General features: G+C 53.8%; 2 protein-coding genes across 2 annotated transcripts in view; one reads left to right on the plus strand and one right to left on the minus strand.

Annotated features, from left to right (window-relative positions):
* Nucleotides 1-17,419, minus strand: part of USH1C (USH1 protein network component harmonin) — a 45,659-nt gene extending 28,240 nt beyond the window's left edge. The window contains exons 1-9 of the mRNA XM_008708922.2: nt 17,384-17,419; nt 9,945-10,012; nt 8,401-8,544; nt 8,157-8,295; nt 3,729-3,837; nt 3,570-3,594; nt 3,307-3,364; nt 2,901-2,995; nt 917-1,001 (exon numbers count right to left, since the gene is read on the minus strand). Coding sequence (XP_008707144.2) covers nt 917-1,001; nt 2,901-2,995; nt 3,307-3,364; nt 3,570-3,594; nt 3,729-3,837; nt 8,157-8,295; nt 8,401-8,544; nt 9,945-10,012; nt 17,384-17,419 — 759 coding nt within the window. The remainder of the gene's footprint in view (nt 1-916; nt 1,002-2,900; nt 2,996-3,306; nt 3,365-3,569; nt 3,595-3,728; nt 3,838-8,156; nt 8,296-8,400; nt 8,545-9,944; nt 10,013-17,383) is intronic.
* A 2,277-nt stretch (nt 17,420-19,696) lies between these two features.
* Nucleotides 19,697-20,450, plus strand: part of OTOG (otogelin) — a 94,737-nt gene continuing 93,983 nt past the window's right edge. Inside the window, 1 exon segment of the mRNA XM_040639797.1 lies at nt 19,697-19,851. Coding sequence (XP_040495731.1) covers nt 19,697-19,851 — 155 coding nt within the window.

The raw sequence follows: 20,450 nt of genomic DNA on the forward strand, positions 1-20,450 counted from the left end.
TGTTTGCACTCTCTGTAAACCCACTCATCTGCAGGAAGGGCTTCCCCTGGCGGCCAGGGTCAGAGGTTGAGTCTTCAAGTGGCTGCACCTCAACTGTGTTCCTGATGAACACAGCAGTTAGAAAGCTCTGATGGGATCTTCCCAGGGCACCTCCACTTCATATCTCTTTTATCAGCTCTCAAATATTATACCATTAGAGGTTCATTCCTTTGGCTGAATTTATGACATTTGCTTTTAAAACTCAATTTGTAGACATAGGAGCCTTTGGGTTTCTCATATAGCAGAGGCTGTGTTGAGCCATAATAATAATTTGTATAATAGCTAACATTCGTCAATCCCTTACTATGTGCCACACACAGTTGGAAGCATATGGTATTAATTCATTTAATCCACACAATGACCCTAGAAGGAAGGCTAGTGCCCCCATTTCATAGGAGAGGAAACTGAAGCACAGAAACAGGAGTAACTTGTCCAAAGTAGAGAGTAAGAGTTCTGGGTCTTGCACCAGACCACGTAGGTTTGAATTCCAGCCCAATCACACTAGGTATATGATTTTGGAAAAATCACACACTTTCTGCAGGTCTCCGTTTCTCCATCTGTAAAATGAGGATAATGACAGTACCTAATTCTCAGCGTTCTTATAAATTTTAAAGGGCTCAGAACAAAGACCTTCCCAGTAAACACGCAGTGCATGTCAGTTCTTATTATCACTACATTGCTAAGCTCGGGACCAAAGGCTCTCGGAGCTGGGAGACGACTGTAGAAAGATCAAGTGTGAAGCCTTCCCTCGGGGGTGGGTAGGACTCAGCAGCCAGTGGCCGCCGACAGAGGGCTATGTGGGAAGGCCTGTGCCTCTGTCGCTGTGTGATCATCGTCTGACCCATGCCCCCACTGGGGTCGTCTCAGGGCGGCTCACCTCCAACCCCACCTCTGCAGACAGGGAGCCAGGCTTGACATGGCTGATAAAGATGCCGGGCTTCTGGACAGGCCCGCTGGAGATGCTGCGGAAGAGATGGGAGATGCTGGTGAGGCTCTGCTCATCCCTGCAGCATTGTTCACTCTCAGTGTCCTGTCCCCTCTGCTTGCATGTCCGGTGCTCTGGCCCCTCAGATCCGGGTCACCCATGAGTCTCAGTTACCCATGGTGCTCCACCATTTACCTGTCCAGCCTCATTTCCCCATGGCAAAAGCTGCCCCATCCCTCACCCAATATACGGCACAGGCTGTTTCTTCTCTCTTTCTAGCACTTTCTTATTCATTCCTTAAGACTCAAATGCTATCTCTTTTACAAGGTTCTCACCAAACTCCTTATTCTATCCCCAAGATTCAGCTAGTTGCTCCCTCCTCAGTGCTCCCAAGATACCTACACCAAGGATGGCATTTGTATTGTCATTTTCCCCTCCCACATCTGTGCCAGACATCACTAATTGATCACAGCACTCTTTTCCACCAAACCTAGATACAGCCTTAGAGTTCTTTTCAAAGCACAGTCGACCCTTGAACAACCCGGGTTACAACTGCATGGGTCCACTTATATGTGGATTTCTTACAGTACATGCTGTAAACGTATGTTCTCTTCCTTATGATTTTCTTTTTCTTTCTCTTTCTTTCTTTCTTTTTTTTTTTAAAGATTTTATTCATTTCTTTGACACAGAGAGAGAGAGAGACAGCCAGCGAGAGAGGGAACACAAGCAGGGGGAGTGGGAGAGGAAGAAGCAGGCTCCCAGCACAGCAAGGAGCCCGATGTGGGGCTCGATCCCAGGACTCCGGGATCACGCCCTGAGCTGAAAGCAGACACTTAACGACTGAGCCACCCAGGCGCCTCTCTTCCTTATGATTTTCTTAACAACGGTTTCTTTTCCCTAGCTTACTTTACCGTAAGCATATAATATATAATATGTAAAACACAAAATATGTGTTAAGCAACCGTTGATGTTATTGGCAAGGCTTCTGGTCAACAGTAGTCAAATTTGGGAGGCGTCAAAAGTTATGCATGAATTTTGGACTGGGCAGGGGGTCAGCAACCCGACCCTCGCATTATTCAAGGGTCAACTGCAGTACTCCAGGCAGCCACCACTAACTGATTAGAAATAGCACGGGATGGGAGACCTGTCTGCCGTCTCTGACGCAGAACACAATTCCATCAGAGTCCTTGCCACTTACTGCTGTAACTATTCAGTGGCTTCCATGTTCCCGATATTCTATAGTCTAATCTCTTAGGAAGGAGGGACTTTTTTATCACTTACACTTGGCCGAGAAGTGTTGAATAAAAGTGTACGGATGGAAATAATACAAAAAACTTACATAGTAACAGCTACTGTTTGACAGCCGCTTACTGCCTGCTGGGCACTAAGCTGGTACTTACCTCTGTCACCTCATCCCTCCTCCCAACAACTGGCTTTGTGGGTATTCTTATCCCCAATTTATAGGGGGGAAACTCGGCTCAGCGTGGCTAAGTGACTAGTCCGAGGTTCGAGAGCTCGTAGATGGCGAGCAGGGCTGGAACCTAGCCCTATAACGGTAGCGCCTGTGTGCTTAATAAGAACACCCCACGTGGCCCGTCTGCAATTCCCTGGCTGCGACCTAAGGAAGCCCACAAGGTAATAAATGAAAAGGGAACTGTAACAGAGATGACCAGCTGGACAGGTTCCTTTTGCAGTGACTTGAGGGCCCACCCAAGGAACATGGCTCTGCCTTTGGGCCTCAGTTTCCTCATCTGTACAATGGGCCTGTTAGAGCTGTCCCTCTGGCCATATAGGGCTGTTGTGAAGCGCAGGGAAGAAATCAGGCCCCGAGGAAGTGTCATCCCCTCAGAAGCAGAAGTGAGAAAGGGGAGCGGTGTTAGGGGTCTACTGGGGTCACTGGCCATGAGTGAACCTCAGGGCATGCCTGCCCCCCCACCTGCAGCCAAGGCCCCGGGATCCCACCAGGCTGATGAAGACCTTCTTCTCCTTGCTGTCCCGAGTGCCAGGGAAGCTCAGGCTACTCCGTCCACCCTGGAGGAAGGATGGGATAAGGGTCACTGGGCGTCCACATCTGTGCAAGTGGCCTCTTAACTTCATAAAGCCCTTTAGAGCAAGCACTGTCCCCACATAAGACCGCTCGCCGTTCTGTCCCTGGGGGTTATGTCTGCACCCGCTGGGCCTGGCTGAGGGCCCACCACCCTCAGGGACATTCTGGATGCCCTGGGGGCCTGCCCGAAACCCCTGAACTCACATTTCTGGGGCAAGCCCTCCCTTTGGGACCGGCTGCCCCTCCTTGAAGACAACCCCATCCAGGCCGCATTACAGGTGTCCCTGGCCCTTACCCCGGATTCTGACACAAACTGATCCACATACTGCCATTTGAGGGGCTCATCAGGAGAGCTGGGGGGAAGGGAAAGGAGAAGAGCAGTCATTAGAGAGAGATGTCTGAGGAGCCAGGCTCCAAATCCAGATCAGCCCGTCTGGAGCCTCCAGCCACCGCTGGCCTGGGAGCAGTGCTGGCCTGGCTGAAGCCAGACCCCGCGGCCAATCCCAGGACCCTGAGCCCACAGCAAAGAGTCTGTCTGCAGAGGAATGTCCTGCTTACCTCTTCACAGGAATCAGGCCAATGTCTGTGGGAGAAAGGCATGGGGGTTAGGACGGCTCCTCCGCCCTCCCCTCCTCCCCCAGGAGCTGGGGACCCCGCTGCCTCCCCCAGCCTAGCCCGCCCCTCTAACAGTGCCCGCTGCCCTCTGGCCTCACTCACGTCTCACTTTGATGGACACAGTCTTCTTGGTGCGGATGAGGTCGATGACCTCCTCGTGGGTACAGGCGGAGATGGAATAGCCATTGATGCGGACGATCTCATCCCCCACCTTGGCCACAGACAGAGGGAATGAGCACCGGGTTGAGGGGGCATCTGGCAGCTGGGTAGGCGTGCCCCCAGATGCCCTGGGCCTGCTCTCCAGGAAAAGGGACGATGACCATGCCTTCCCTCAGAAGAAACCTTGGTATGTACCCTAGTTCCTTGTTATGACCAACCTACCCTCCATCAGCCTGAGGGGTCCCACGGTGGTGCCACGTCCAAGCAGCCCTTCTGGCCCATTTTGCAGATGGGAGAACCCACACGGGAGGTGAGAGGCACCGAGAGTGGGTAGCAGAGCTGGAGCTAGAACTCAGGACTCTATCCCCTCACTCCAGTGCCCCCTTTGCCCTACTGGGTCACCGTCAGGTTCTGGAACCCATGCAAAGGGCGATCCTTCACCGAGATTCAAGCAGCTCTTCTTTGACCTTTGTCCCACCCCGCCCCAAGGAGCAGGCTCTCCTGTCCTTGGTCATCACTGTAACACCGCACCTGAGTCAGGGTGGGGAACCTCCGTGATTCCTGACTCAAGTTCACGTCACTGACATACACACGAGTTCTTTCTTTCCCCTCCATGGATGCTCAGGGGACAGTTTAACTCTGCCCCAGCCCTGACCTCCGAATTCCCAGGCTGGGCGTTAGCAAAGATCCGGGAACAAACCCAAGGCTTTGGCATCAGATGACCTGGATTCAAACCCCTGCTTCTATTCTTATTCAGTGAAGTACCCTGGGTAATTCTCTTTTTAAAATTTTTATTACTCAAAAAAAATCATTTTTTAGTTCGCTTTCTGACTCTGTGCTTGTGCTTTCAACACTTTCACACTGCTGCTCTGCTCCCACTAAGGAAAGCACGCTTGAGCCCGTCACAAACACACCTAGCACACCTGGAACACCACCGGCCCTGCTGGCATGTTTTTTCATTTTAGACAACCTCCCAAGAACTGTAGGTGCTGGGGCGCCCGGGTGGCACAGTCAGTTAAGCATCCGACTCTTGGTTTTGGCTCCGGTGTTGCTCTCAGGGCCCTGAGATCGAGCCCCACGTTGGGCTCTGCGCTCCGTACAGAACCTGCTTGTCCCTCTCCCTCAGCTCCTACCCCCACGCTCTCTCGCTCTCCTCTCTCTCTCATAAATAAATCATCTTAAAAAAAAGAACTGTAGGTGTCACAGCACAAACTCCTCGGAGGTGGCCTGGGCACACGCCACATGCGGAGTCTGGTGCCTTCCCAACCGTCTTGGTCTAAAGGTCAACGATTCTGTTAGCAGGGACTCAGGACAACCTCATTTTGTTCGAGGCTGCTCTGTAGAAAAGCCTGTGGAGATATGCCAAACGCTGGAGCATTCGGAATGCCTATGGATGCTGTCCCCAGAAGAGGGAAAAAGGACCTGGGCAAGTCTCTTGAACTTTCTGAACCTCAGTTCCTCTCATCTGTAAACAGGAAATGCTCTGGTCGCTGTGAGAATTACGTAAGCATGTCCGTGTAAAGCCGGCCAGCACCTGGCACACGGTCAGTAATCAATACATGGTCACTATTGTTCTCATTCGTCGGGCCCGAGCCCTACATACTCCCACCCTCCTCGCAGGACTTCAGGCGTCATTAGACTGGGACAGACAGGGGCTCACAGGCCTGCAGGGCCAGCCCTGGACACAGATCTGCAGTGAGCTCAGCCCCTGCGGGATGCTGCCGCGGACCCCTCCGAGCGCCTTGGCTCTGGGCATCAGTCCAGAAGCTCCTCACCTCATAGCTGTGGGGCTAGAAGGACCCTCAGACATCGGATGAAACTGGGGCCCAGGGAGGTGATGTTTTGTGTAAGGTCACCGGCCATTAGCTGCCAAACAGGGACTGGATCCTGGAGGCCCCTCTCCAGTCTGAGGACGGCCTAAGCCAGCTGGCGGCTTCACTCACACCACATGTACCGTCCTTTGGGGACTTGTTGGTACATGTGGGGGACGCAACTTGACTCTGTGGGGTCCGGGAGCTGGGTGGGCACACAGCCTTGTGAGGGGTTTGGCTAGGCCAACTCCCATGGTCTACAACACCCCTACAGTGTAACCTTCTCAATATTGCCATCTGAATGCTTCCGTTCCACACCCCAACACAGACCCCAATCTTCTCAGGGGCCTGATGAGAGTGGCAAGGGGCTCAAAAAGGTGCCAGAGGGAGGTTTCACTAAAGAACTCTCTAGGTTTCTGGGGACACCTCATGTGAGGAGAGCAGTTGGGCTAGTTCCTTGCACCCACTTTTCACAGCAACTCTGTTTCTGTTAATCAGATGGGGAAACTGAAGCTCAGAGAACCAAAGTGATTTGCTCAAGGTCACCTGGTTAATAAACAGTGTTGCTGGGATTTGCAGTCAGGTCTCCCCTACTGACAACAAGTGTTGTCTCTTGGGCATCAGGAAGCAGAGAGGAAGGGCACCTGGCCAAGCCTGGCTGCAGTTCCCCGCATCCTGTCCTCTCTGGATTCTTGCCACCTGTCACGGGTGACCTCAAGTCCCATAGGAAAGGCAGAGATTACTCTGTCCATTTTACAGCTGGGACAACCCAGGCACACAGAACCATCCTCTAGCCCCGGATGACAGAGCATGTTGTGCAGAGCAGAGGGCCTAGCTTCAGAGAGGACACACCTGAAAAAAAAAACCTAATATATATCCAGGGGGTAGACCAAACTGGTCAAATCAGCAGGGCCTTCAGTCCAGCCAGGCTGGGTCTGAACAGTCTCTCCCCTGCCTTCCAGAATCTTCTCCTGTCTTCAGATCTCAGGCATGAGAGCTTCCCAGAAACATGAGCCCCAGACAGGTGAATGGAGGCAGACGTTTCCCCAAGCTCCTCTGAGTGAGGTTCCCTGTCTTGTTCCTAAAGGGAACCCGTTTGGGACCCCAGTCAGAATGATTCCCACACAACTCCTGGCTCAGGCGACACTATCAGCTTTCCTCTAGCTCTCGCTCCAGCGTGGAGCTCTGCAAAAGGCCCTTTGTGCAAAGGCCACAATGAGATGACGATCTGAGGGACAGGGGCACAAAGGACAGATGAGCCCATCAGCCCAAGAAAGAGAAGATAATTTATAAGCCTGAGAAACAGGTGGGAAGGTAAAACTCTTAAGTTTCATTAAAATCCCTGATGTCCCCAATCATGGAGGCATCGCTGAGAAATGCTTGTCCTAGGAGGTGAGTTCGCCCTGGAAAAAAAAGAGGGCCTCAGTCGATGCCAAGAGAGGAGCTCATTATGTTTTTTCTCCGGCTGTGTTTCTGGGCTGGAAAATGTGCCCCACAGGAGAGGGGTAATGAAGTGGCTGAAATTTCAGCCGCCACCGGCGAGCCGTGAGACAGGGATTTAGAACAAAGCAATGTCTGTCAGCTCCCACTTCCCACCTCCCGCTCCACGGGGTCTGAACCGTAAGTCCTGGGCCCCCCAAAAGCCCCTGTCTTGGCAGCCTGATAACAAACAAAGGAGGCAGCTTTGGGAGGGGCTGGGAGGGCCTCTTCTATCTGGGCACACAAAAACACAGCTCTGGCCTCCAGCAGCAGCGAGATCTGGAGGTCGGCCGATCTCTGCTCAGACACGGAGGTGTGGGACCCCAAGGGAGAGGCAGCTGGGGTGCTGAGGAGAGATCCCTGGGCTTGGCAGTCAGGAGACCTGGGTTCAGATCCCGACTCTGCCACTTACTGGCTGTGACTCTAGTCAAGTCTCTGAGCCTCTATAACCCCGTCAGATGGGGAAGATATAGTGAGAACCAGTTGTGAGCACATTGCCTGGCACAATATAGGTGTTTATTAAATCTCCCTCTCTGCTTACTTAACAAACACATAGCACTCTGTGTGGGGCACTTTTAATAAGTACTTTATAATATAAATCCACTTACTCCTCATGACAACCCAATGAGGTAGGGAGTGTTATCATTATCCCCACTTTATAGATGAGAAAACTGAGGCATGGGGTTAAGTAATTTCACCACAGTCTCATAACTCATGAGTAGCAAAGCCAGCACAGTCTGGCTCTGGGGTCTATGCTCTTAAACACCACACCACACTGGGATTTCCTTTTCTCTTCCAGTAAAAGGCCGCACGTCCAAAGCTTCAATTGCCAGGACATCACTACACTCCTCCTTCGGGAAGCAGGGAAAGGGGGTGTGAAATGCAGCAGCCAGCTTCCCAGGTGGACTGAAGAGAACAGGCAATTGCCTGAGCCTGATTTCTATGGGCCCGAGGAAAATCTGTCAGGATGTGTCAGCTTCTTCCTTGCCCGAAGTCTCAGAAAGTGAGGCGACCACTTTCTGTGGGGAGGCAGGAAGCCTGAAGCCCTGACCCCCCATTCCGCTGGACTCTGCTCGCTCACCTGGAGCCCGACGCTGTCTGCCTGACCGCCTTTGATGAGGTGGGAGATGAAGAGCCCGCAGCCGAACTCGAGGCCCCCACGAACGCTGAGGCCGAGGCCTTCGGGGTGCAGACGGTCCAGACGCACCTCCTTCAGCTTCCTGCCATAGGAGAGGTCAGGGATGGCCCATTCGCTAGTGAGTGACCCTGTCCATCCCAGGTGACCTCTGCCACCCCTGCCTCTGGCCTGGTGGTGCCCCCTGTACCTGGAGCGCCGGGGCGTCAGCTGGTCGTACTCCACCTGGTGCTTCAGCGGGATCAGGGGCCTGATGGCGTCAAACAGTGGCAGGCGGCTAGGCTCATTGATGACCAGCTTCAGGTCTCCCACTAGCACGGCCACATCCATGGTTCTGCAGAGACACGGGAAATACCAGGAGCCTCACCCATGCCCGTGGCCTCTGACACCCAAGGATTCCCAGAGGAAGCAGTCCCAGGCTGAGTCCCCACCCCCTGGGTCCAGGCCCTGGAAATGGAGAGAACGCTCCTGAAAAGCCCGGAGACCCTAACTTTGGGCCAGGTGCCTCATAAGAGCTTCATTCTGTTCCATTAAATGTCACAAGGAAACTGGCGAGGTGGGGATTGCTAACCCATTCTACAGATGAACTCAAGCCGGGATTCAAACTCAGCTCTGCCTAATTCTGAAGCCCGGGATCTCTCCAGCCAGAAGACTTCATGGGAGACACTGGTGACCCCAATCGTACCCTGGACCCCCACTTCTGCTCCGCGGCTAAGCTCTGTCAAGTCTGCCCTCATCGTATCTCACATGACTCCTCCTCACCCCGTTCAGACCCTCAGCATCTCCAGCCTGCACTTCTCCAGCTGTCACCGACCTGCTCATGCTCATCTAATATTTTCTAAACCTAAGTCACTCCCCTTCTCAAAACCCTTCAAGGGCTCCCCACTGCCTAGAGGCCACACTCCATGCTCCTCGGGAGGCTCAGGGCCTCCATGACCTGCCTCTTCGGAGCTGCTCCAGGCTCATGGCTGTTTACGGTCTCTGTGTGCCCCAAGTTCTACTCCCCCAGATTACTTGTCACTTCCCCTTTGCATCCTGTGCTTTCATGTCTCTGCACCTGTGCTCATACTGACCCCTCAGCCTGGAATGTCCTTCTCTGATATTTCCACCTATCACGCCTTCTTGGTCCTCCCCCCACGATTAGAAGCAAAACTCCTTTCTTCACATCTGGCTTTTAGTTCACCTTAGCAGTTATCTTACTGCAACTTCTATCAGAGTTCTTGGTGTTTGTAGAGTCTGGCTACTCCCCACTCGACCACAAGTTACTTGCAGAAAGAAAGGAGATCTTATTCATTTCCAGACTCTGCATGGTGCCCAGCAAGTGGCAGGAGCTTATAAACATATGCTGACCCAATACAGAGGCAGGAGAACGACAAGAGGCCCATCGGACGTGCGGCTGGGGCAGCTGGCATTTCTTGTTCCGTCTCACCAATCACATCCTAGGGAACCTATCCGGATGCTTGACAGCCTCCCCCATCGGAATACGAGCAGCCTGAGGGCAGCGACCAGGCCGACTTGTTCACTCGTGCACCCTCAGCTCCAAGCACACAGCGCACACAGAATGTTAGAGTCGGTATTTGCTAAGTCAAGAGAACAGCGTGTCCGTTTCAATCCAGGAGCACTGAGCATCTGCCCCCTCCCAGAGCTCCCCAGGATGGGCCGGGGGGTTCCCCTGTCTCAGCACAACCCATCCCTCCCTAGAGATGGAGGTACCCAGGGGTACCGCACACTTACTGGTGATACATCCGCAGCACGTCGTACAGATAGTCCTTCTCTGCATCGTTTTCAATCAGAAAGTCCACCTAGAAAACCCGAGGGCAGAATTCTAGCCCCAGGCCCAGCACGCCCATAGCAGACCCCAGGGAGGGGGAGGCCACCGCCACTCTCCCCGCAGCGTCTCCACAGGGCTGGGGCTGGGGCTGTGAGAGGAGGGCAGCCAGGGGCCAGGCTGGTCCTCGGACCCCAGCAGCCACATGCAGATCACCCCGACAGGAGTACCTGTGCCCATCCAGACGTGGCCAAGCTGACCCTCACCCCCAGGTAGCCGTACATTCATACGCACACACGTGCCCCTCCCCATGACAGTGATGCAGCCCCGTGACAGCAGTGCTGCCGCTCACCCCCGTGGCCATGTCACCAGCGTCTACAGTGGCCGTGCCAGGGTCAGCTCCCCGGTCTGGAAGAAGCCCGTTGTCTTACCTGATGGTGGCTATAGTGCCGGATAACTGCTTTCAGAAAGGATTTGGGCCACTCGATCAGATAGCACATCCCACCTGCCAGAAGCCCCCTACCGTCCTCTGTGTCACCAATGCGGGGGGCAACTCCGCCCTGGCCTAGGCTGGGTTGGCCCCGACTTCTGCCCACTAGTCAGCCTCCTGGCCACTCCTTCACCTCTCCAGGCTCCTTCAGTCCCCCTCCCCCCCAGGGGAAGAGTCAAGTTACATCATTTCAAGTTTGCTGACGTCAATGGCTGGGACTCCAAGGTCAGGGTCAGGAGCTGTTTCATTAGCACCTCAATCCCAGGGGAACGGGATGGGTGGAAGCCCCGAATTCCACTCCCTGGGACGTGCAGAGTGAATCCCTACACGCCATATGCTTGGCTGTCTCTTTAACTCAAGACTGAGTAAGAGGGCAAGAAGAGCCTCAGGCTGGGAGGCGGGTAAGGAGGCTCTGAGCTGCACATGGTCAGGAAAGACTACGAGACGGGGCTCGGACTCCCCTTAAATGAAGTTCAGGTGCGAGGAGGCAGGGCGGTCTTGCATGAGTCTGTGACCCACTCTTTTATGATCAGCCAGAACCAACTAAGAGGGACAGATCCAGGGGGCTGTGGCAGACGTGTGCTGAGGAGTGTGGGGAAGGTGGTGACCCAGGGCTGAGCCAAGAGGACAGAGGAAGGCTGCAGACAGAGCAGCTGGAGTGCGTCCATCATTCGGCAGACACCGCTGGGCACTGTGCGCCTCTGCGCGGCACGGTGATGTTGAAGACCTACTGTGTGCCAGGTGCTTCACACTGAGCGCCAGGAATCAGGGGAACGGCACAAAGCACCCTAGCGCAGGCGCTCCCTGCAGCCAGTCCTTGGACAGCTCCTTGTTCGCTCATTCAGGCCATACTCTCCCTTACTGACTGCCAGCTGTGTCTGAGGAACTCGACGTGAATTATCTTGAGCCTTCCGACAAACCTCTGATGTGCACGGGCATTATCGTCCCCAGCGACAGATGAGGAAAGACGGGCCCAAAGAAGCAGCAGAGCTGAGACTCTAACTCCTGCCCACTGGCTCCAAAACCCCTGCCTTTTTTCTAACCACCACGTAGTATCCACTTACCAGATATAACTTTTTGTATGCGTTTGTCTAATACACATTTATGGAGCACCTACTGTGTGCAAGACACTGTATCTTCTTTTTCTAATTTAAAAAGCTTTTCCTTTCCAGGGTGGCTGGGGGGCTCAGTTGGTTAGGCATCTGCCTTTGGCTCAGGTCATGATCCTGGGATGGAGCCCCCACTCATCCTGCCCCCCACTCCCGCTTGTGTGCTCTCTCTCTCTCTCTCTCTCTCGCACGCTATCTCTCAAATAAATAAATAAAATCTTAAAAAAAAAAAAAGCTTTTCCTTTCCTTGGATGTCTCTTGATATGCGCACAGAAATCCTAAAGGAGCCCACCACCTACGAAGACTTTATCATCTCAATGCCTCCTTCCCCGCCCACCCTGTGTCTGTCCCCTCCGTCCCACAGCTGCATTCTCTGGCTGATGGTCAACCGGCTCTCTGCCATCAGTCTGTATGGTGGGGGGTAGGGGGGTGCAGGCCCCTTGTCTGGGGTACTTAAGGTAAATTCTGGGTTTAGCAACTTGGGCCCTTTCCAGCCTCATTTCCCAGCATTCCTCCATATGGACTGGCCCTTCAGGACAGCTGTGCAGGGGAAGCAAACAGCATTCAGCTCGAGCAAATACAAGTCCACGTGTGCACCCAGCCAACAAGTGAGAAAGGGAGCAAGAACGAATTGAATAATGCATGTTGTTCCGCTCGAGGAACATCTGCCCTCCTCAGGCTGTTGTGGGGATTAAACAAGTGAATATATACGAAGCACTTCCACAGTGCCCAGGGCTCCAAGACGTCAAGGGCTGGGAAATACGTGCCGCATCTCTTCCTTTGGGCCCCCAGGACCCACTCTGCAGCCTGCTCCGTGCTGCCCTGTGTCCCGGGAGGCTTGACCTGGGCTCCCTGCCCTGACACCCGGCTGGTGGTGACAGGGCCTGAGGAGAAAGGAAATGGGGCTCCAATTCCCCAGCTCGCTCTCTGCTGGCTCACCTTACATGCAGGTCGGAGCTCCTCTCTGCAGCCGTGGCTCTCCCCTGTTCTGGGGGCCCCCCTTCCTTTGCCCCTTCAGGAGCACCCGGCCCCCTTCTGCTGCCCCCAGGCCCTGTTAGCACACCTTGCTGGCTCACGTGTCCCTGCCCTTCATAAAACTCTCTTCAGTTTCCCATTTGGATGAGCCGCATGCTGCTTCGAGCCCGGCTACTGTGAAACACGGGCTCTCAGTGGTGGTGGAGCCAGCAGCATCTTCTCTCTGTGAGCTCTTCCTTCACCATCAAGACACCTCAAACATCAGCTCTCCTTGGCCAACCTTCACTCACACTCCCCCAAAAACCTGTCCTGTCATTCTCTGTGCACGAGACACCACTTTCTTCTCACCTCTGCCATGGCACTGGCCGAGCTGTGTTGTACATTCTCTTTCCTCTCCCGTCTGCCCAGACCCAGGCCTGGGAGGAGTGCGCAGGGGGAGGGCAACAAGCCCCTTCCCCGTCTGGAAGCCCCTGTACCTCTCTGTGCTTCATTTTCCTCGTCTGTAAAATGGGGAGGAAAGTCCCTGTTTCATAGGATTTCATCCTTCTATGAGGGATTAATCATTGTTTTTTTTTTATTATTCATTGAGTTAATAATCATTAAATGCTTGGCACAGTGCCTGGCAAATAGTAAGTTCTCAGTGTTTGTTTAGTTTTATTTAACTAAATGAGTGAGTGAGAATAAATGACTACAGATCCTATATTCTCAGCAGCTGGCGGACCCTGGGCCCTCCGTAAATGTTGGTGGGATGAATGGATCCAGCCACACTTCTTCCCAGGCCTTCACAGCATGCATCCTGGGTAGTACTAGTTATACCTGACTCTTGTTTTATTATTCTTCATCTTTTCAAGACACTTGTGTCCTGCTAGCTAGTTGGTGGCATTTGACCCAGTGCTTGGCACAGCTGATCGTGCCCTCCTTGCCCTGCTTCTCCTACCTCACTTGCGGTTCCTTCTCCTCGTTCTCTCCCCTAAAGGTTGGGGTGCTCTGGCCCTGTTCTGGGCCTTCTCTTCCTCTGCACCATGTCCCTAAGTGGCCTCATCCATCTCGAGGTTGAACTACCACTTATTCCTCAGGGACTCAGTGAGGCTCCAGCCCAGGCCTCTCCCTACCATCTTCAGACTCCCACAGCTACTGGCTTCTTACTCACCTCTCTACTTAATGGTTGAACAGGCATCTCAAACTTAAAACATTCAAAATGGAGCTCTTGGTTTCCGCCAGCTCTCCTCCCCACCAACCTGCTCCTCCCAAAATGGAGACTCCCTCTTGATGCCTCTCTCTCCACACCCACAGATACCCATCAGCAGAGCCCGTCAGATCTACCTTTTCTTGTGTTCTGTAACTGCCCCTCATGTTGCTCCAAGCCCCCACCTCTGGCCTGGGCTGCTGCAGGAGCCTCCTGTCTGGGGTCTGCCTTCTGCTCTTGGTCCCCTCAGTCTGCTCTCTACCAGCACTCAGAACCATCACTTTTAAACGTAAAGCAGTCATGTTACTCCCCTGCTGGCTTCCCATCACTCTGAGAACCCAAAGTCCTGACCAATGCCTTCGAGGCCCCGGCCCCACTCTCATCCATCCCCCATTACTCTTCAATCCGTAATTCCTCTCAGAAACACCATCCTATCTGCTGTTCCTAAAGCAGGGCCTTTCTACTTATTGTTCTCTCTTCTTGGAATGTTCCTCCATATATATCCCCATGGCTCCTTCCCTCACTTCTTTCTCGATGTCTGTTCAAATATCAGCTCTTCAGCGAGACCTTCCTGACCACCATCTGGTTGCCCTCTATCTTCTCATCCCAGTTTATTTTTTCAGAGCATTTGTCACTGCTTTGCATTATATGATACTTGTGTTGGTTTACTTGTTAACTGTCTGTCTTCCCCACTCAGGAGCCAGGGACTTTGTTCTACTATTCAATGGTTACAATACTGTCCGGGCGGATCTTAGGAGCTCAGTCAATGTTTATTACAAGCATGCAGGATTAGCAAAAACACTGGGAGGCAGGGGCTCTTTCTGATCTCCTTATTTATCTCCTCTTCCCACCCCCAAGTGCCTGGCCTCGGGCATGGTACACTACAGAGATCCATAAATGCATGATTGCTGACCAGGCAATACGAGCTTTTTTAAGCAAACGTGTAACCAAGTTCCTGCCGCGTGCAGGTGAAGTGAGCACAGGGGGAGCCTTCTTTTGAAAATCTGGTTCTTCAGGGAAGAGGCTTAGTCTCTGCTGCTCCCCTCCCTGCTCCTCGGTATCCATCCAAGGCTGTTGCTGGGAAGGGCTTGCAAGTGCTGCTGATGTCCTTGGGAAACTGCATAAGCGCAGAAGGACAGACTCTGCTCACCGGCCTGGAGCCTGCTGGCTCATCCGACAAGATGCTCTGCAGGTGTCCACTGGTGGCTGTGGACCAAATGGTTACTACAGGTCCAGAGTAGCCAGTCCTTGAATTCCTATTTAGTCCTAACAGCCCAGTGAGGGAAGCACTCTGAACCTCATCTCACAGCGGAGGAAATGAGAGCTCAGAGAGATTAAATGACTTGCCCAAGGTCTCACTGGCAGTGAATGGCAGGGCTGAGATTTGACCCCAGTTCTGCCTAGCTCCAGGTAACAGACAACAGCAATGGACATTTGTTGAGGACTCCCTAAACACCAGGGTCCACTTAAACTCCCTATGCGCATCTAGACCTCATCCAAGCCTCACAAGAACCTTACTAGCTAAATATTATTGTTATCATTTAACGAATCAAAGAACAGAGGCTAATAACTTGCTCAAGGCCACACAGCATGTTTCATGACAATATGCCATTTGTCATGCTACCTCCAACAATGAAAGATTTAGGTTACAAACCATTCCCCAGAGTATATGTGCCCTGTAATGCTAAACAAGGGACAGCTAGAAAGCAATCAACAGGAGCTGTATATTTCACCCAGTATGGCTGTGTGCCCCCATCTGTATCCTCTGCTGCTTTGTCCTCTCTCCCCAGTCCTAGATGATCTCCAACCCGGGAGGGCAAGGCTGCTGCTGTCTCGGAAGCAGCAGGGCACAAAGTCCAACCCCGGGGCCTTGCCCAGCCTGATGTCTGCCCCGCCTGCACACACAGGGACATAAATAGGTAATGACTCTTGTCATGAGGAAGAGCGTGGCAGTAGAAATACAGAGGCCTGAGGCCCATTGGAGCCTGCAGGGCCTGGAGAAGAGAAACAGAGGCTAACTCCAGGGCCCCCGGACACCAGGGACCAGGGACCCCAGAGGTAATTCTCGAAAAAGAGGCAAAGACTAGTACCCACAGGGAAAAGGCAAAAGAGGACCTGATGTTACTTTCTGCCCAGGGGCAGGAAACTGAAATTCAAGCCTGAATCTTGGGGGAGGGGATGGGGAGGTCGTGTTCCTTCAAAGTGGGTTGCCTGAAATCTACACTCACCAAATGCCCTCAGCAGCTGAAATTTCTCAGCTCATGTCCCCGCACCGGTGGACACTATCTCTTGATTCCCTTGCTATTTACCCCAAACTCCTGTGGAACTTCTGGCTACCTCTCACTCTTAGACTACCCAAGGCCTCTTTTTTAGGACACTTCTGCAGGTATGAGCTTCCCCCTTTGTACCCTACCAAACCTTGACCCCCAACACTCAGCACCCAGCCATGGATAATTATTAGTGTAAGGTCTGCCGCCCACCTGCCCAGTAATCAATTTGAGGACACAGACGATTTCTAGCACAAGAGCAGGTACTCAAAATACATTTATTAGACGAATGATTGCCCCGTGACCCTAAGCTTTTGTGGCCCCCACATTGGCTGGCTACTCTGGCTCCCCTGGGTTCCCTCTGTGGGGAGAGAGGGGTTAAGCACCCTGACCTTGCCTACCTGAACTCTACCCCCTCAGGCTTCAGAAGAGGTTTGGCTTGTCTAAATGCCAAAGACACTGCTAAAAAAAAGTCTAAAGACACTGCTCCTCTGGGCAATGTGAGGGTGTCAGGGCACCCAGTCACCTATCCCTCAGGCAGCCTGTGGGTAGCTCTAGAAACCCCTGGCTTCACCCTTGGGCTCTGAAGCATCATGAGTTCTGGTGGGGAGGTCCACTGGATTACCTCCAATGGTCCTCTCTGGCCTCAGGGCCTCAGCAGCTCCTGCACAGCTCTGGAAAGAGTTCTGGAAACATCCTGGGTGAAATCCAGTAACTTTCAATGAGGGCCTCTGAGAATCCTGGACCATCCCTAAGGTCCCTTATTGGGACACACCAGGGGTGATGTGGCTCTGTCTGAAGACTCTGTCTGACTCTCCCTACTTCCTCCCTTCCTCCCACTGCCCTCTGGTCAGCACCAGTTCCTCAGCTGCTTCTCAGGCCCTAAGAAATGCCCTGAAGCAGGGAGGGGGCTCCCGAAATTGCTTCTAACTCGTTTTTTTGAAGTCAAAGTACAGAGGGAGGCAACCAGTTTCCCTTCCCACCAATCCCCACCTCTCAGACACTGTCCCATACCCTCTCCATATGCTCCAATGGCCCTGAGCTTGGGGCATGTCAGAGAAGCGTCCTGTCTCAGGCCAAGGCCGAAAGGCATTCCAAGCCCAGGGAAGTCCCAGCCTGGAAGGCGGAAGGAGAAAGGACACTTTATGAAGATCGGTTTATGGGTTCCTACACCTGGAGTCGTAGTGTCCCCTTCCTTATTTTACTGGGTACCCCTGCTGGAAACCAAACCACCCTCAGAGATCCTAGTCCATCCACAGCCCTAAGCCTCCCCCCTCCCCCCGCAAAAGGGAGGGTCGGCGCGGGGTATGTCCATCCCCCACCACCCTGCCAGGACTCCAGGGTCCTGAACGCTTTAGGGGTCCCTAGCAGCTCTGACCTTGTGCCGGAATTCTCGAGCCACCTTCCGGTCCATGGCTGGGTCAGATCGAGCCGCGTCGCTACACAACTCGCTACTTTGGATACCCGGCCGCCCCAAGCCGGCAGCAGCCGCAACAGAGATCCGCCGGCCCGGGGAGCAGTGGGGCGGGGCCTGAGCGCGGTGGGGGCGGGGCCTGGGCGGGGCTGGCGGGAGGTCCGAGACACCTGTCCTGCAACTTGTCACCTCCCACCGACAACACCGGCGCAAAGGTCCTGGAGTGTGTGTATATGGTGGTGGCGGCGGTAGCGGTGATTGGACTCGAGTCCGGCGCTCTCCTTGGAATGATCCCCAAACACAAACAGTTGAGGGAGAGGATCTTGGGAGGCGTGGGTAGGAGGTTTGGGACTTTCTTATGGAGGTCGGAATACTTTTTTGAGGAGGTCCTGAGATTCTCACAAAGGTGGGTAGGGATAACCTATGGACACGCAAATAGAAGCGCATTTGCGCGCTCCTGCGGTTTTCACCCCTGCCAGGCATCTCACCTCCGCGTCCATCCTACAACGGCCTCCTCCGCGGGCCTGTTCCCAGTCGGAAGAAGTCTTTGATCTGGGGCTGGGTCTTATGCAGCTCACAGAGGCCTGAACCAGTGGGTGGTAGGCACTGCCCCTTCTGAACCGACTTCCCCTCCCACCTCCCTAGATCAGCCCCACTTCAAACACACACACACACACACACACACACGAATGAATGCACGCACGCGTGCGCACACACACACACACACACACACACTCACTGAGGCGTGGAAGGGCCTGGCAGGGACATCCTGATTTACTGCTGACCTTTACCCAGGGCCCAGACCCCATGTGATTCATTTGATTCAATTCAACCGAAGTTTGTTCAACTCCTAGGTCTAGCGCTGGTGTGTGCAGACAATGAGGAACCAAGCCTGGGACAGACTGAGAAGGAAGAGGGGGTCAGGAGAGGGGTGATAAAAACAGGCGTGAATAGGAGAGAATGGGGACCTTTAATCATGGAGCTGGTGCCTGGATTCAATCCAGGGTGGAGGCCTGACCTGTTTGCAACATGTCAGGGGGCAGGGGACAGGGAGGTGGACAGCAACCCAAAATAGTGAACCACTTACAATTGTAATTTCAGGGACACCTAAAGACCCCCGTCCTTTTCATCTTATCCCTAATAGCTGCAGTTTTGCCAACAGACTTATTCTTATTAGTACTCAATTATTGCCTAGTTTAGGATATAAATCCTTCCTGGAGAAGAACCTTGAAATATTACCCATGTTCTCACCTTAATATTAACTAGTTAAGTCAGAGATAAAAGGGGGAAGACTTGTGGGATTTTCAAAGGTCCAGGAAAGACACTCAAAATATATTCCCCTCCAGCTTACTTTGTTGATTCTCTACATCTCTTAACTAAGTCATATCTGTTATTTCATAGTTACGGTCCAGGCAGAGGGGCAAATGGTCTTACAAGGGAAATGCAGTTTACTAGCCACCTCAATCCTTTTCCATGACCAGCAACCCCACAGACTCTCTCCTTCTTTAAATGCTTCTCCTCCCGGGGCGCCTGGGTGGCTCAGTCGGTTAAGCGTCTACCTTCGGCTCAGGTCATAATCTCGGGGTCCTGGGAGTGTGACACACTTCTGTCATTCAGTAAACACTTTCTGAGCTGGGGCCTGAGCTAGTGCTGGTCATACAGAGGACTAAGTCACAATCCACTCCCTAGAGGTGCTCAAAACTGGATATAACGTAGGGCCTTGGCGCCTTGGAAGCTGTAGTGGTGAGGGGTGGGAGCACAGGCCAGGATTCTGCAGGCTTGAGCCTTGGTTCTGCCACTGACAAGTGGCCACCGAGTGGCATGTCCCAGGGCCCCTGTGAAAGGAGAGTGGAAGACCAGACTCACACAGCATCTTGCGTGTCTGGTGAAAGGGCCTTCCAAGCAAGACCCAGGCTTCTAAGCTGGGGATCTTTGAGGAGTAAGGGATGTTGGGGGCTGCATGGCCACCTCCTTGCTCCCCCAGGGTACTTAGGGTCCAGTGATCTGAATCCAGCCCCCTCTAGGTAGGGGCGGCCAGGGGTCTAGCAGGACAAAGGCTGGGCCACTGTCTGGCGCCTAAGTTATGGTAATGAGTTGGGCAGTCCTGTCCCTCTAGCTCGGGGAGGAGCCAAGCACCTAGGAGGAGGAGCTGAAGGAGCCCTGGGGCCAGAGAGCGAAAGGGACCACGGCCACCGAGTGGAGGTGTGACCCTGCCTTCTCAGGGACAGGCACTAGGGCCCAGCCCTGCGCTCAGGCTTCCCAGTTTCTGTGCGCCCCATGGGGTCCCTGGCCCCGTGCACCCCCACGCCGGCGCTCTGCCTGCTACTGGCCTGCGTCTGGCTGCCCCGGGGTGAGCCTGCGGACCAGTCCCTGCGGGCGCAGTCTCTTGGTGAGAAGGATGTGGACTAGGGGAGACTGGGGGCTGGGGGGATGTTTAGGGGAATGGGTGGGGCAGGTTCTAGAGAGGGAGGAAAAAGAAGTTTAAGGGAGGGCACGGCGACGGCCAAGGAGAGGGTCAGAGGAGGGCGCCGAAGGAAAAAGAGTCCAGCGACAGCGGCAGGAATGGGTAACAAGCTAGGCAGGATGGAAGAGACCCGAGGTGGGGAGTTAGAGAGAACTGGGGACAAAGAGTAGGAGAAAAGAGGGAGACCGCTGTTGGAGAGGTCGCCAGAGAGGGGGAGAACAGACTGAAGTCTGTAGGGAGAGAGAACGGTGGGGGGGGCAGGGGTTTGAAGAAGAGGCTTCCTAGCAGGTGGGGGCAGGTGGTGGGCGAGCCAACAAAGGGAGGCCTGGCTTGAGCGGAGAGCAATCCTCCCCAGGCGCAGCACCCACAGCCCAGGGCCATGGAGAGCAGCCTGAGCCAGCCCAGGAGCCCAGGTGAGCAAGGGCAAGCTTGTGGCTGCCCCGCCCGCACCTCCCATCTTTATTTCTGGTGTGGATGACCCCAGGGTTTTAGCACAGAGGGTGGGGTGCACTTGGGGTGGTGGGGAGGCATGGCCCATTCCTATCCCCTCCCCCACGTTAGGTTTGT

The sequence above is a fragment of the Ursus maritimus genome, unplaced genomic scaffold, assembly GCF_017311325.1.
Source record: "Ursus maritimus isolate PB19 unplaced genomic scaffold, ASM1731132v1 scaffold_23, whole genome shotgun sequence".
Lineage (NCBI taxonomy): Eukaryota > Metazoa > Chordata > Mammalia > Carnivora > Ursidae > Ursus > Ursus maritimus.